The following is an 18,203-nucleotide window of genomic DNA, read 5'->3' as shown; positions in this document are numbered from 1 at the left end:
GTTCCTAGAGGCTAGGTCTACCGTGTTTAAACACGGGCACTAGGCTGTCAATGCCGTTTTCAAGTGTTCACAGAGGCTAGGTCTCCCGTGTTTAAACACGGGCACTAGGCTCTCAATGCTGTTTTCAAGTGTTCACAGAGGCTAGGTCTCCCGTGTTTAAACGCGGGCACTAGGCTCTCAATGCTGTTTTCAAGTGTTCACAGAGGCTAGGTCTCAAGTGTTTAAACACGGGCACTAGGCTCTCAATGCCGTTTTCACGTGTTCCTAGAGGCTAGGTCTCAAGTGTTAAAACACGGGCATTAGGCTCTCAATGCCGTCATCAAGTGTTCACAGAGGCTAGGTCTCCCGTGTTTAAACACGGGCACTAGGCTCTCAATGCCGTTTTCACGTGTTCCTAGAGGCTAGGTCTCCCGTGTTTAAATACGGGCACTAGGCTCTCAATGTCGTTTTCAAGTGTTCACAGAGGCTAGGTCTCAAGTGTTTCAACACGGGCACTAGGCTCTCAATGCCGGTTTCACGTGTTCATAGAGGCTATGTCTCGAGTGTTTAAACACGGGAATTACGCTCTCAATGTCGTTTTCAAGTGTTCACAGAGGCTAGGTCTCAAGTGTTTCAACACGGGCACTAGGCTCTCAATGCCGTTTTCAAGTGTTCACAGAGGCTAGGTCTCAAGTGTTTAAACACGGGCACTAGGCTCTGAATGCCGTTTTCACGTGTTCCTAGAGGCTAGGTCTCCCGTTTTTAAACACGGGCACTTGGCTCTCAGTGCCATTTTCAAGTGTTCACAGAGGCTAGGTCTCAAGTTTTTAAACACGGACACTAGGCTCTCAATGCCGGTTTCACATGTTCCGAGAGGCTAGGTCTCAAGTGTTTAAACACGAGAATTACGCTCTCAATGCCGTTTTCAAGTGTTCACAGAGGCTAGGTCTCAAGTGTTTAATCACGGGCACTAGGCTCTCAATGCCGGTTTCACGTGTTCATAGAGGCTAGGTCTCGAGTGTTTAAACACGGGAATTACGCTCTCAATGTCGTTTTCAAGTGTTCACAGAGGCTAGGTCTCAAGTGTTTCAACACGGGCACTAGGCTCTCAATGCCGTTTTCAAGTGTTCACAGAGGCTAGGTCTTAAGTGTTTAAACACGGGCACTAGGCTCTGAATGCCGTTTTCACGTGTTCCTAGAGGCTAGGTCTGCCGTGTTTAAACACGGGCACTTGGCTCTCAATGCCATTTTCAAGTGTTCACAGAGGCTAGGTCTCAAGTGTTTAAACACGGACACTAGGCTCTCAATGCCGGTTTCACGTGTTCCGAGAGGCTAGGTCTCAAGTGTTTAAACACGAGAATTACGCTCTCAATGCCGTTTTCAAGTGTTCACAGAGGCTAGATCTCAAGTGTTTATAAACACGGGCACTAGGCTCTCAATACCGTTTTCACGTGTTCCTAGAGGCTATGTCTCAAGTGTTTAAACACAGGCACTAGGCTCTCAATGCCGTTTTCCCGTGTTCCTAGAGGCTAGGTCTCCCGTGTTTAAACACGGGCACTAGGCTCTCAATGCCGTTTTCAAGTGTTCACAGAGGCTAGGTCTCAAGTGTTTAAACACGGGCACTAGGCTCTCAATGCCGGTTTCACGTGTTCCTAGAGGCTAGGTCTCAAGTGTTAAAACACGGGAATTACGCTCTCAATGCCGTTTTCAACGTGTTCCGTGAGGCTTTAAATCTATCTATCAATCAATCAATCAATCAATCAATCAACTGATTAATAAACCAACCAACCAACCAACCAATCTATCAATCAATTAATTAAGCAATTAATAAAAAATCAATCATGTTTCAGAGGGGAAAGACCGTTAACAATTGTTTTTAAACAATTGATTTATATTTTATCTTGAGATTTTTCTCTTTTAAAAAGCAACACAATATTATATAAATTCCCTTTTTGAAATTTGATTTTTTTTTATAAATATAAAACTCTTCGTATAAATATTTAAATTCAGACCATTCAACATTAAATGCTTACTTTTTATTGATAAATTTACATGTATTGTGTTTCTCTGAAAAAAAGCCTTTGTTGTATATATCAGCAGTCTGGCATTGTTTTCTTGAAAGAAAAATTCCCTATGTCAGGTATATAAATTAAATAAATACTATTTTACCTATATCCTTAAGTTACCCCAATTATTTTTGTTTATAATTTTATATACATGTATGTGTTTCATTAGAAAATGTATGAAAATTTTCAAAATTAAAAATGTTTTGTTTTAATCCTTGCTCTTTCACCTTTAATCAGTAGACTCCCCCCCCCCCCCCCCCCCCCCCCCCATGGAAAATGCCTCAGGGAATTGTACACTTTGTTAGTTCAGTAATTAAGAGTTCACTTTCATAATTAACTGACAATGAAAAGTCATTCATGCATAGCATTTCATAGTGCATGGAAAACCATGTACTATGAAATTTAGAGGGAAAAAAAACTGACTTTTCATTGGACGAGAAGGGGTGAGTATGATTTAAATACTTGTAAGTGAAATTACTTGTTAAGAGATGAAAATTAAAAAGCTCTTTTGTTATTATTGTTGTCGATGACATACTATATCCAGATAAATGAACCTTTGTTTATGTATTAAAGTCGCATACGTCATGATTATATGGTAACGAGAGCTTCGGGGAAAATACGAGCGCACGGGTGAATGGTTCCGGGGTATATAAAACAGAACTTATAGAAACCTAATGATAGATAGGATAGAGTTCTACAGATATATAACATACGACGAGCAAAAGACAGGATAGAGTTTTACAGACATATAACATACGACGAGCAATAACAAGACATTGACTGTTTGGCCAGTTAATACTTCTCGTGTCTTTATAATTTTCAAAATGAAAATTACGTTGTTTTGTGTGTTGGTATTTTGGACGATTTGTTCGACTACATCGAGAGAGATTCCTCAACAGTACTCACGTGAGTAGAATAATTTTAGATTTAAGTAGTGAACTTTTACTCGATTACTATTAAATTCCTAATGCATGCAGAGCAAGACTTTGGTTAGCTTGCTTGCTTTATTTAAATATTGTACAATAGTAATTTAGATAACATCCCTTTGAACTCAACTTTAATATTTAGAGGTTCAAGGCCGTAACTAGGCATCTTATTTTAGTGAGGCAAAATAAATGAGCCGAGCAAAGCGAGGCGAATTTTTTTTTGGGAGGGTATGAAATGAATGGTGCAAAATCCTGCATTCTAGGCATTTTTAGAGAGTTTGATAATGATTTGAATTTGGACATTTTTATATAAATTTTTCATATTTTAAGACTTTTAATTACTTACTCCAAATTTTTAACAACTTTATTTAAATTTATATGTAAGATAATCATCCAAATATCACTGATTTGAGTCTGCTGCCAGAACATAGAACAAATATCGATTCAGTAGAGTTTGCCAAATTTTTCTATGGCCGGTTTAGTCAAATCGTTTCAGAATCATAATTTGGTCTGCTGATATCCTTATCGCGATGAACATGGAGCATGGCAAGACCGCACAATCTCTCGCCACTCATGCATGCTCCTTTCCAAGTTTTCAGTCGTTTCATGGCAGTCTGTGTTTCTAAAGATAGCACATTATCATCAACACAATGATCAATGTCTTCTTCCAATTCCTTCTCCATCAGCAATTCGGTAGCAGGATCGGTAGTAACAGTTTTGTTTGCAAAAGGGAATTAAGCTTTCCTGTGAGCACCATCATACAGTCGCAGTTACAAAATATTAAACTCGCTTTTATGCTGACAAAGAGTAGACAAACTAGGAATAGAATGAGATAAGATACATGTTTATGATTATATCTATAGAGTAAGTATATATGATATGGGTACAGGGGAATTGGATTGGAGTTTTTGACGTTTACATGTAGTTCCGTAATTTCAAATTATTTCTGGAAATAGTTGGTGGTATTTGAGTTCCAGAATCTATAAATTTAGGGGTTAGGGGTGTCCGTATTCGAAACCCCGAATATAAAGAAACGAAATTCCGTAGTCCCGAATAAGTAAAGACAAAATCCTGTGTTAAAGGTTCTACCATTCCTCAATAATATCAAACTGGGATATGGAATATTCTTTCAATTTTAAGGTTAAAGAAACATGGATAAAAGCTAATCCATGCATGCATTCATGTTTCATGTTTCATATTATTTATATTTTATTTATCTGTAAAAGTTCGTGAAATGAATACGCAGACAGGACTGCCCCCTTCCGAAGACCAGTACCTGATTTGTCAGTCTACTTATCCTAATGAAGTTATATGCAATACTCAGACTCTGTTCACAAAAAAAACTAGTTTACTAGAATTATTCCTTCTTTACCTTCAGTGTCGCTTTTCCTTTTTCTGCAAGAGCCTGTTTTTAACTAAAGATCCATGATGATTATCGTTACTAGGTTAATGTAATCGAGAAACATCACCCGTTGAGATGCTGAGTTATACCCAGGAAGAATAGTTTAAAAGGAATGATGACAAGTTATAGAAATAAAGGTTGAGACAGAACAACAAATGACTATTATATTTATATATATGTATAAAAAAAAAAAATCAGTGTCGAAATTTTAGTGAGGCAATTGCCTCACTTGCCTCAAGGGTAGTTACGGCCTTGAGGTTTAAGTTTGCCTATATTTATTGTTTGAAGATGTGAATCTTAATAAAATGCTTGAGCAAACTTTTATACAAACAAAGCAAGCATTTTTTTTTTCATTTTTCCATTCAGTTATACACAATTAACCAAAGTTTTACTCTACAAGCTGTAGGAAATTAGCTGTAAAGTTACAGTAGCAATAAAAATAGAGTGCATCTTGAAAAGAATCTCATGATTCCAATTGTAATCGGAAAGTATAACTTTCATTATAAAATATCTGGTCTCCTCCGGGACCTCTGTGTTACAAGACAGCGCTTTAAGTGACAAACCCAACGAAGTACATCCTTAGCCAAATCGCGTACGGCTGACCAAGGATTAGTATAGTTAGACTATACAAATAATTGGACTCCCTAAACATCTATTAATAAAGGGAAGCAATCCCTCCATCAAGAGTCACCCATACCATGAAGTATCTCGAACACAAACCCTGGCTACAATTCCTTTATAACCACCGTGAATTTTTTTAGTTTGGCGCAAAATGTAACCGGAGAACACGATTCTACGTACGGAATCAGTTTGTCTCTCCTGAACTCGAACCCGGGACCTCTGTGTAACAAGGCAGCGGCCTAGCCGACTGAGTACTTCTTGTTACACGAAGTTCTCGGAGACAGCCGATTTTGCAATAGAATTATGCTCTCCGACAAAAGTTTTGTCTAAAAGTTGTTTGTATAGGTGACATATTATTCACACCCTATATATAGATTTTATGTATATCCAGACGTTAGTACGACAGATACAAAAGGTTATATATACAGATCAAAATCAACTGTACACTATAAAAAAATTCCGTGGTATTACAATGGGCAATTCCAGTTAATTTCTGACCGGTGGGGACGAATGGGGAGAATTTTTTTATACGTATACTATCTTTTTAAAAATATCATGAAAAACTACCAATCAGATCTAAAAATTAAGACCTATCAGAAGTAGAGTTTCTGTTCATATTGGGTGGATGGGCTTTCATGGAGGAAAATTATTGCAATGATTGTACCCATCAAAATTTTGCTTACAGTTCAACCTGTCAGAAGATACCTTCCATCCCTGGTAAACTTTCATTAAGTACATAATATGTGACTAGTTAGTGTATTTTCGATACCAGATAATGTATGATACGAAACTGTTTAGATACCAAAGCACCCATATGATCTGACAGAGGCATTTTTGTAACCCCTAAGATGTAATTATTTTTACCTTGCCAACTATTTACTACTGCAAGACCCTCAGAAGTTTTTTGCGTATAATTGTACGTGTCAGATGAAAAAGAAATACCCCCCCCCCCTTAAGATGTATAAATTTTACACCCCTCAGAAAGGACCATCCATCCCATCCCCCTTTAGCATGCTTAGCAGACATTAACTGGAATGGTCCAATGGCAATCAGAAACGAAGAAAAAAATCTAATGTACACTGTACGTGATAGTAAAAATAACCAGTCGGTAATAGGATGTTTTATTTTACAGTGAATAACATTGTTTAAAAGTCAATTTTAAACTTCAACAGTTATGTCTGTAGCAAAGCATCTAGCATTTATCATAAAAAAAATGTGGTATGATTGCCAATGAGATAAATGACACAGAAATTAACAGCTATAGGTCACCGTACGGTCTTCATCAATGAGCAAAGTCCATACCGCATAGTTAGCTATAGCATCGAAATGACAAATGTAAAACAATTCTAACAGGAATGTTGGTTGGAGGGTAAGACTTCCATTTGAACCCATCCTACCAGATACGAAGTAGAAAATTCATGTGCAAGAATCTAGACAACCTTTCCTTAAAATTGTATAAAGATGCGTTAATAATGTTTTAACGGATAACCTGCTGAATAAACGAAGTTTTGTTTAATGTTTGGGCCTGCACAGTTACGACTTTTAAACAGTTATATACTAGTATTTACGAAAAGACAATATTTCTATAGTGAATGCCAACCGATGAACTCGAAAACTTAGTGTGTAATATAGGGTATATTTTTGGAAATTTTACACATGCTTAGGATTATGCTAGAACACTTGAAGGTTTGTTAGGCCAAATGAAAAAAAAATGTGTGTTTCTTATTTCCTCACCTACCCTATATTTTAAACTTTGAAATAGCCTAACTTAAAGGTTTTTTTTCAATTTTTAATAGGCACTGTTAAAGTCAGAATTTCTCAGACTCAATATAAAAAAAATCCCTAACTTCCTCCTCTATTCATTTAAAGATGTAATAGTGGACACATATTATTTTATTTTTGCCTTACCTGAAAGATCTTTAGATGTGCATGTTACGGTGGCAGAATGCTACGGTGGCAGAATGCGGCCATGAAAGAAAAAAAAAATATGTTGTTCCCTCAAGATACTATGTCGTTCCCTCAAGATTCTATGTCGTTCCCACAAGATAGTTATCTCGTTCCCTCAAGATACTATGTCGTTCCCTCAAGATAGTTATCTCGTTCCCTCAAGATACTATGTCGTTCCCTCAAGATAGTTATCTCGTTCCCTCAAGATAATTATCTCGTTCCCTCAAGATACTATGTCGTTCCCTCAAGATGTTATGTTGTTCCCTCAAGATACTATGTCGTTCCCTCAAGATGATATGTCGTTCCCACAAGATAGTTATCTCGTTCCCTCAAGATACTATGTCGTTCCCTCAAGATAATTATCTCGTTCCCTCAAGATACTATGTCGTTCCCTCAAGATAGTTATCTCGTTCCCTCAACATAGCAATACAATTATATTGATTTATTCTTTATTTCCAACTTCGAAACGGTGGAGTAAAGACGTGGAGTTACTTCCAATTCACTTTTTAATCAAATGCGGAACAATGCAAGAACGAGAAATTAAAAGCATCGACACGAAACACGGAAAATAAATAAGGGGAAATACGAAGCACGCACATTGAACCAAACACGAGAAAACGAGAAATAAAACACCAAATCACGAAAACACGTAAAATGAAAAGGCCGAAAACGTTGCACGAAAATAACCCTTTACCACCCTCTTAGAAAATAAAATTAAAAATGAGCCACAAAATGTTTTATCATCTCCTATTCCTGGATTTCTAATACATTAACCTAACTGTTTGTGTTGTACATGTGCATATGTTACTGTGTATGTAATCAGTATCTTCCTTAGATTTAATTTTCAAATGTTAAAAGGGTGAAAAATAATTCCTTTTCTGTTTATCCATGGCAACATGCTTTTGAGTGATACCTTTTTAGACACTGTTTTCATAAATCTTCCTAATGATAAAAAAAAATGGGTGTCTTTCGCCTAATTTTTTCGTAAAATCTAATCACAAAGTTCGTGCGACAAAAAGTTGGAAAAAAATATTACAAAAATTGCCGGACCAATATGTACGGTATGGACATACAAATACGGACTGTCATACAGAAAACAGCCTATATTACATACATTATATGATCTTGATGTTTATATAAACCCAATACGAAGGCTATTTTAATACTCAGCTATCCAAAAATGATTTTTATTGCACACTAGCTCTTATATTTGAAAAATCCTCAGGGGCCAAAATGCAAAACTACACATCTAACTGTGGAGTGCTACTTTTACTGGGACTCCGGGATCGGGTGTTTTTAAGCTCGGGATTTCGGGATTGACCCTTTCGGATCCGGGAATTCTTTTTTTCGGATTACGGGACGTCGGGATTTAATTTATTCAAATTCGGGATTTCGAGATTTCGTGTTTTTAAGCCCGGGATTTCTGGATCAGGACCCCTCCTATCCCCTCTCAGTTATTCTCTTTAAATACAGAATTATTATATCATTATTATTATGCAAATATTCTACTTTTGGGATCTGGCCACGTCTACAGTTCCGCTTCGAAGGGCGAAATGAATCATATATCAATACAATTTTAAAATCTTGAGGGAACGAGATAACTATCTTGAGGGAACAACATAGTATCTTGAGGGAACGACATAGCATCTTGAGGGAACAACATAACATCTTGAGGGAACGACATAGCATCTTGAGGGAACGAGATAACTATCTGGAGAGAACAACATAACATCTTGAGGGAACGACGTAGTATCTTGAGGGAACGAGATAACTATCTTGAGGGAACGACATAGTATCTTGAGGGAACGAGATAACTATCTTGAGGGAACAACATAATATCTTGAGGGAACAACATAACATCTTGAGGGAACGACATAGTATCTTGAGGGAACAACATAACATCTTGAGGGAACGACATAGTATCTTGAGGGAACGAGATAACTATCTTGTGGGAACGACATAGCATCTTGAGGGAACGACATAGTATCTTGAGGGAACAACATATTTTTTTTTTCTTTCATGGCCGCATTCTGCCACCGTATGAAACAACATGCATGTATTTGCATGTTTCTTATAACATTGATTTCTTTAAAATGTACGATTGTTGTTTAGAAAAAATAAAACAATTTATCTGTATCATCCGCATTATTTTATTATTGATTTTCTAAACTTTTTTCATAAAAGTGAATGTTATGTTGTTCTTGTTCATCGGTTTTGCAGAAACCTTTTGGAATTTTGATTCCTCAATGCTTTTCAACTTCGAACATAATGTGGCCTTTTCCCCCATTCAAACGTCACTGATTATTCTTTTGTAGACGAAAAGCGCGTCTGACGTACACCATTTGAATCTGAGTTTATCTACTTTTAGTTTATGTACATATAAATCTTTATTGCAAAATTAAACCCATAAGGGTCAAGCAAAATACAATCAAACATTTTTTTTACAATACAATGCAATACAATGTAATTAAATACAATATAGAATAATAGAACATATTAGAGTTCAATTATAAATTTATATACAAAACACCATCATAAGCTTGTCTGACATGGGTCTGACTCCCTCAGTTCTAAAGACTGCTTAATGAAGACTCCAATATGACAAACAAGTTCAAGGATGGGGTTTAGAATGTGTTTTAGTTTATTGAATGCATCAAGATGTTGAAATAATGGTACATAGTCTTTTAGATAAGCAAAAAGATTAGAACACAATGATATGTTAATGTCACAATACAAAAAGAAATGAAATTCGTCATCTACAACTCCACATTTTTTACATTTTAATTTTTTTCAATAATTCAAAAGGTTGAGCGCTGAGAACATTACGTTTTCGGTTGTCCGAACTGACCTTACGACCAGTGGTTGTTGTCTGTTACCATGGTTATGATGTTTTTTTTTAGCAGGTGTATGTCTTGACTCTGGATTCTTGTTTTCTCTGTTTCATCTTTTCACAATTATGTATCTGAGGCTTTTTACAGAGCATAATATAAGCGTTGTAAGGGGTTTGCTCATCTTTGAAGGCTGTACCGTGATCCTTATAGTTATTCATATATAGTCTTTGGCCTTTGGTGGACCACACTGACAATTAAACATAACACGTCTTATTTTGCTGTAATTTTTTCTCACACTTTTCCCTCTTTTCCAGATCCTAATTTTTACCCTATATGATCCCTCATACCCACTGTTTTACCCTATATGATCCCTCATACCCACTCTTTTACCCTATATGATCCCTCATACCCACTGTTTTACGCTATATGATCCCTCATACCCACTCTTTTACCCTATATGATCCCTCATACCCACTGTTTTACCCTATATGATCCCTCATACCCACTGTTTTACGCTATATGATCCCTCATACCCACTGTTTTACCCTATGTGATCCCTCATACCCACTCTTTTACCCTATGTGATCCCTCATACCCACTCTTTTACCCTATATGATCCCTCATACCCACTGTTTTACCCTATATGATCCCTCATACCCACTGTTTTACGCTATATGATCCCTCATACCCACTGTTTTACCCTATGTGATCCCTCATACCCACTCTTTTACCCTATATGATCCCTCATACCCACTGTTTTACCCTATATGATCCCTCATACCCACTTTTTTACCCTATATGATCCCTCATACCCACTGTTTTACGCTATATGATCCCTCATACCCACTGTTTTACCCTATATGATCCCTTATACCCACTGTTTTACCCTATATGATCCCTCATACCCACTGTTTTACCCTATATGATCCCTCTTACCCACTGTTTTACGCTATATGATCCCTCATACCCACTGTTTTACCCTATATGATCCCTCATACCCACTGTTTTACCCTATGTGATCCCTCATACCCACTGTTTTATCCTATATGATCCCTCATACCCACTGTTTTACCCTATGTGATCCCTCATACCCACTGTTTTACCCTATATGATCCCTCATACCCACTGTTTTACCCTATATGATCCCTCATACCCACTGTTTTACGCTTTATGATCCCTCATACCGACTGTTTTTCCCTTATATGATCCCTCATACCACTGTTTTACCCTATATGATCCCTCATACCCACTGTTTTACCCTATATGATCCCTCATACCCACTGTTTTACGCTCTATGTATCTCACATTCCAAAAGCTTAGGGCTTACTAAAAATAGTAAAAAAGAGATACAAAGCGAACAAAGCATTGAGAGAGCCTGAAAATGTGTCACTGTATGAAGTCACTTTTTATAGTTCCAACACAGGCACTTGTCTCAAATTACCCCCCCCCCCCCCCCCCCCTAATATGCCTAATATAAGGTATAAAGGATTTTTTTCTGAGACAAGTGCCTGTGATTTCCAAGAGCAAATTTGAAACACAAGAGGATCTAAATTAGTAATATTTAAATATAAATGTGTCATTGGCAAGACAATTAATCTAATAACTTGTGATTTTGAAAGAGTGTTTACACGTATTAAATTAATCTTTAAACTGATCTGAATGTGATGATAGTATTATACTAGTCCATAGAAAGTCCCTGACTAGTTCCAGCTCTCAGGGAGCAAAGTTTGAAACTCTATAAAAAATAGTAGTAATGCATTTCAATATTTAATATCGTGCATAAACAGTATTGTGTGTAGAGTTTCTAAACGGCAGTAAAATTTACAGCTAATTTCCCAATGCATGTAAATAAAGACTTTGGTTAACTTGTTTGCTTTGTTTGTATACTGTGACAATTGTAATTGGGATAACTTGAAAATTCCTAATGTAAATAGTGTATATATATGTTGTTGTGTTATGATTGTTAATTTATATTTCTTTAATTTTTTTGGTGGTGGAACTGTTCGACATACTAAAGCATGGTTACATTATAAAGGGTGTAAAGATCAGAGAAGATAATGCCCAATTTGCAATCAAATTTAAATATAATATACAGGTTAAAATATGCTAATTATATACTGTTCGAGGATGTCAATGTTAATTATAAAGCTTGAATTAACGTTTATAACAGAGCAAGCAACCCTACCAAAGTTTTACTTTGCAAGCATTAGGAAATAAGCTGTAACTGTAAACAAGTGTTCATAAAAAGGGAAATAGTTTGTTTGTCTATTCTGGGTCCGTGTAACACTTAAATCAATTCAAAGTTTTAAAAAGTTTTGAAATTTTAGATTTTTGGAATTCTGATCAAAGTTTTAAAATATCAAAATTTCAAATTTTGTAAAAGTTTTGAAATTTTGAAATTTTAACCAAATTATCAAAATATTAAAATTCTAAATATCGTTTATAAATTTGATAGTTTAGGAATTTGATCAAACTTTTAAAATACTAAACCTAACGTGCAATTTTGATTATTTCACTTTTTTAAAGTTTGATTTTTTAAATTTTTGAATAAAATATCAAGAATAGAAAAGGGGCGAAAAGAGGGGTACCTGTAAACACTGATGTAAACACGGCTCTGATAACAATCACTCTTAGTTATAAATAAAAAACACGAAATATATCAAATCATTTTTAATTACAAAATAAATAATGAAAAGAAGAAGTCGTTTTTTTTATAAAACATATTAGACATCACATGGGATAACAGTATCCTAAAATTTTAAGGTTGTGCATCTATCAAAAAAAAAATTAAACCGATTTAAACCGGAATCAAATAAGTTGATTAAAATCTCTTATATAAGATTAGCGTTTGAGATAAATAATTCAGAGCTATTTGGTGTTTCCAGTGCCCAACATGCATTTAGAAGTAACAGTGAAAACTGACCAACTCCCAGTAACCAATTTGATAGTATTATTCGTCTTTTTGACGTTCCTGATACAGGTAGATCCACTTCGGTCGCATGCAACTTTAAACGTTTTGTTTTCTTTTTTATCGATTGCATGACGATAATATATTGCCTTTTATGATTTATTTCAGTTCCAAGACATGATACGGAAGGAATACTTAATGTATAGCGTCGCAATGAACGTTGTGCTAGGCGTGCTTCAGCTGGCCCCTAGACAAAAAAAGTCACGGTACTCGTTCAGTGATTATAGACATCATACTAAACTCCGAAATATAACAATGCACTAAAATTAAATCATACAAGACTTAAAAGGATAGAGGCTCCTGAATTGGGACAGGCGCATAAATGCGGCGGGGTTTAACATGTTTCGTGAGATCGCAACCCTCCCCTATACCTCTAGCCAATAAAGAATGAAAAACACACAGTAATACGAACAGTAAAACGCACTTGAAAAAGAAATACAAGTCCTATATCAGAATAGGAAACAAAACAAACTAATCAAAATGACAATGATAATAAATTAACAAAGCACTACTATATATAAAGCTAGCAGTTACTGTCATACGCCAGCTCCAAACCTCAATGAAACTTATTACATCATGCAGCTGACAGTGTGGCTTCTCTTTACACGCCCCATTCTGACTGGATGTACCTGTGTTCTTTTAATTTGCACAAAGTCGATTGTCGTACGATAACTTAAAAATGCTCAAATAACAAAATGCAAATACGGAACAATAATATCCCTTAATACAAAAAAAATCTCTTTCCTTTTATGTACTATTTAAAAACAGTGGTTGATTTAGGACCCATAATGAAGCTACGTATATGATAACCAGTACAAACATTGTCTATAAGGGAGCAACCATTTAACTTTAAAAGTGGGGTGTGGTTGTTTTGTCAAAGCGCTAACAATTTTATTAAGTTTTTCATCGCTATTAATCAACTTATCTGGTTCAAAATTTAACACTATAAGCTTAAGGCATGGAGAAAATTTGGATTCAGAATTTTTCTTTTGTTCTCTGCTTGCACAGAATATTATTTTTTCATCAAATTGGGGATCAGGAGTCGATTTCACAAAAACAACTTACGACTAAGATTGATCGTAAGTATACTGAATTATGCATGACTTAAGACCAATCTTAGTCGTAAGTTTTTTTGTGAAACCGACTCCAGAATATTCTAATGTACCATTATCGAAGACCCTCGTGGAAGTAAAAAAAAAAGTGACTAGATCTATATATTGGATTCCCCAAAAGATTACCATTTATCGCTGATATAAATTTTTGAAATGAATTTTCTATTTTCAAAATGCCGACACCTACAAATGGATAGATGGGCGCTTAATGTAGTACAACGGCAACTATTACATAAATATGAATGCTGAAAATAATGTTTATGGTATACGTTTATATATGATATGAATGGTTTCAACTTTTACAAAACCAGAGCTATTATTTGGATATAAACGTTTACTTTATTTGGCCTTTTTAATTTTATTTGACATTATTTGCCTTTTTAACTTAATTTGATTCTAGCGTCACTGAAAAGTCTTTTGTAGACCGGCAAAATTTGTATCCTGGTATCCATCTAATGATGAATTTATGTAGATACCTTGTAACAGTATCTTGGCTTCAATCTACTTATACTTTATCTTAGTACTCTTAATTTCAGCGTAAATATGATCAAAAACCTCCCACATTGTAGACTAGCACAACCTTAATTGGGACACCATGCATTCAGTATTCCTACCGTACCAAAAAAATATTAAAGTCATAAGAAACCTCAAATTAAAAAAAGTCATGCATATGTTTTTTGTATAACTAAATGGATAGTTTTCATTATAATACAACTTATGTACATATACTTTTTTTTTTTGAGGAAAATTCTTTAATTTGTCTTAAGTTTACTTATTTTTAATTGCTTGCTTCCAGCAATTCGCCGACATATTTTCCGTATGCATAGTGACCTGAGCGTAACCCTCCTCGTAAAAATCCGGTGATCGCAATACGCATGGATCTGTCATCAAAATAAACAATTACCTGATTGTACATGTTAAACACGTGCTCAATAGCCATGCTTTTTGTTATTTGTTTACTATAAGGTGACAATCGGTAAACTTCGGCTTTAAAACACGGCATTTAATGAACAGCCATATTTGTTAAATCATAACAGACAGAGAGAAAAAAACTTGACAATTATGCGATATATTTGCGTAAAAAAATGACAAAATCGTGCACAGAGTTCTAAGTTTATGAATATACACATGCTTAGGTTCAAGAATTGGATAAACATTATTTTTCACCACTCACTGGGTTCATATGACTTTAACTAAAATCATTGACACAAGGCAATATAATTATGATCATCATGCAAACGTTAAAAATGAAAACATAACGTTAAAAGTTACGACCGAAGCGCTTTTCTGGATCGACCTTCTTAGGGAACGCTCAAAGCTGAATATTTAGGGCCAACAACTTACAAAGAACAGATTAAAACGTCAAAGATGATCGTTCAATGATATATTCGTTAGCCAACATGATTGCAGAAAGTAAGAAGTCGTAGAGCAAAACAGAAAAACAGAAAAATTTGAAATCAAAAGAGATGATACACCGTGTATTGAGCCTTTTTATTGCGTAGAGTTCAGTAGAAAATATATATACATGCTCAACTAACCATACCATTTGACCTACTGCGAGTTGTTCAGTTTTTGTCGAGCCTGCAACTTTTGTTGCAGAAAGCTCGTCATAGGGATAGTGATCCGGCGGCGGCGGCGGCGGCGTTAGCTAACTTCTTAAAAGCTTTATATTTTAGAAGGTACAATGTAGAAGACCTGGATGCCTCATGTTACGAACTTTCCGTCAGTCACATGTCCAATGTCCTTGACCTCATTTTCATGGTTCAGTGACTACTTGAAAAAAAAGTTAAGATTTTTTGTAATGTTAAATTCTCTCTTATAATAAGTAATTGGATAACTATATTTGGTCTGTGCGTACCTTGCAAGATCAAATTTAAAAACGATATTTAGAATTTTAATATTTTAATAATTTGGTTAAAATTTAAAAATATAAAAACTTTTACACACAATTTGAAATTTTGATATTTTAAAACTTTGATCAAAATTCCAAAAATCCAAAATTTAAAAACTTTTTAAAACTTTGAATTGATAAGTGTTACACGGACCATTCTGCCGCCGTGAACCATTCATTGATCGACATCATTCCGAAATAAACTGGACCCCTGCTGTTGTTTCAATTCTTATCTTTGTGTCGAAGTATTAATCTGGATAACTGTAACCAAATTCTACCATTTTTGCACAGTCTCTTGTATTTAATCACTAATTTACTGTAATTCAAGCGATGGTGGTAAATTACTGATTATTTACTCATCGTTTTTCGAACATCCTGGCACTGAAATCATTGAGATGAGACACAGGGGCTTGTTTAGTGGATCAGACGAGGTTTTTACTGTCCATGATGATCGCTATCCTATATAAAAAGGGGGTCTCATTGGGAGGTTCTGATCCCGGATCCCGCTTACTGTTTTGTCAGATTCCCGTATCCCGCTTACACTATGTACGTAAGCAATTCTCATTTTTTGTAATTTCCCGTGTCCCGCTAGATTTCATTTCCCGTTTTCACGGCACAATAATTTGACTTTCACATGTCACGCTTACATAAAGTCGGCAATCCCGCGTCACGCTTAGACCCCAATGAGACCCACTAAAATAAAACAGGATAGCGATCGCCAATGACAGTAAAACCTCTTCTAATCCACTAAACAAGCCCCTGTGGATGAGATTGGAACTGCAAGTGAAACATGTGATAGTAAACATAAACCCTTTTCACTATAGTATACATGCTAGTTATTATTCATTATTGCTATTTTACAAAATTTTCGTTTGAACTTCCTGACTGATAATTTTCTTTCTCAGTGGAGTCCAATGATATGAAAAATTACTGCTAGAAACAGAGACATATAAAACTATATATATGTCTCTGCTAGAAACATGTAGAAACTAAGGGCTGACGTGCCAGTTTGTCAATGAAATTGACAACATGGTAATAGGTAAAATAACGATGAACAGATTATCATTGATCGTCTCAACTCAATTGCTTTTCTCAGTTTCGCCGGACCGGCTCAAAGAAAATCAATCTTGTTGAGATGATCCACGATAATTGTATAATCTATAATTACATGTATCTACTCTTTGAATACTAAATGACTGTCTTACTGTGCATGTCTAAGATGTATATTTATATAGACAATAGTCTGAATAGAACATTGTCTTACTGTGCATGTCTAAGATGTATATTTATATAGACAATAGTCTGAATAGAACACTGTCTTACTTTGCATGTCTAAGATGTATATTTATATAGACAATAGTCTGAATAAAACACTGTCTTACTTTGCATGTCTAAGATGTATATTTATATAGACAATAGTCTGAATAGAACACTGTCTTACTTTGCATGTCTAAGATGTATATTTATATAGACAATAGTCTGAATAGAACATTGTCTTACTTTGCATGTCTAAGATGTATATTTATATAGACAATAGTCTGAATAGAACATATTTATTCCTTTACACATTTCAAAAAAATCTGCATACAGATCTATGTTTCAGCCATCGCATTCTCAAGATCGCATTAATAAAATCCTCTCAATAATTTCTGAATTTACAGAATGTGTTAATATTGTATTGTTATTCAGGTATTAAAGTTGACTAAAAGCTCTACAGAGCTTATATTTGTAATATTCATGCATGTAACCCTGATTTAAAATAAAATTTTCTAATCTTCTATTCTATTTTCTTTCAAATTAGTAATTTCATTGATTGGAAATAAATGAAATTTAACTCATTCAATATCTGTTGGATTGTCATCGAAAGCAGATGGATATAAATTGAAAGTTAAGGATTGAAAAGAACTTTACATTTTATTTGCAGGAAATGCAAGAATAGCAAAAGAATTAAATGAACTGGAACATCTATTGAAAGAACGAGAACATGTAAGTACTATAACATGTATAACACCACTGTGCCAGGGTAGGGGTAGGGATCCTGCTAACATAAATATGTAATTACTATAACATGTATAACACCACTGTCCCAGGGTAGGGGTAGGGATCCTACTAACATAAATATGTTAGTACTATAACATGTATAACACCACTGTATCAGGGTAGGGGTAGGGATCCTGCTAACATAAATATGTAAGTACTATAACATGTATAACACCACTGTCCCAGGGTAGGGGTAGGGATCCTGCTAACATAAATATGTAAGTACTATAACATGTATAACACCACTGTCCCAGGATAGGGGTAGGGATGTCACGGAATAGAAGTTCCTTCATAATAAAACTTCCAAAAGGAAAAAATATTCTGGAATATTATTTCCACAGGAATAAGTATTACAGTATAAGTTCCTAACGGAATAAATGGTATAGAATATTTGTTCCAATAGGTATAGGTATTATGACA

The 18,203-nt window shown here is 35.2% G+C and overlaps 1 protein-coding gene across 9 annotated transcripts in view; it reads left to right on the top strand.

The window, feature by feature from the left end:
- Positions 1–2,572: 2,572 nt before the first annotated feature.
- Positions 2,573–18,203, top strand: part of LOC139489323 (MAM and LDL-receptor class A domain-containing protein 1-like) — a 124,426-nt gene continuing 108,795 nt past the window's right edge. For all 9 annotated transcript variants that reach the window (XM_071275622.1, XM_071275623.1, XM_071275626.1 and 6 more), the window contains exons 1-2: positions 2,573–2,951; positions 17,668–17,729. In XM_071275622.1, the coding sequence (XP_071131723.1) occupies positions 2,870–2,951; positions 17,668–17,729 (144 nt within the window). In that variant the 5' untranslated portion in view covers positions 2,573–2,869. The remainder of the gene's footprint in view (positions 2,952–17,667; positions 17,730–18,203) is intronic.

The sequence above is a fragment of the Mytilus edulis genome, chromosome 9 (assembly GCF_963676685.1).
Source record: "Mytilus edulis chromosome 9, xbMytEdul2.2, whole genome shotgun sequence".
In the NCBI taxonomy this organism is placed as follows: domain Eukaryota; kingdom Metazoa; phylum Mollusca; class Bivalvia; order Mytilida; family Mytilidae; genus Mytilus; species Mytilus edulis.
Note: the sequence above shows the minus strand (reverse complement) of the source record. Positions and strands in the feature narration are given on the sequence as shown.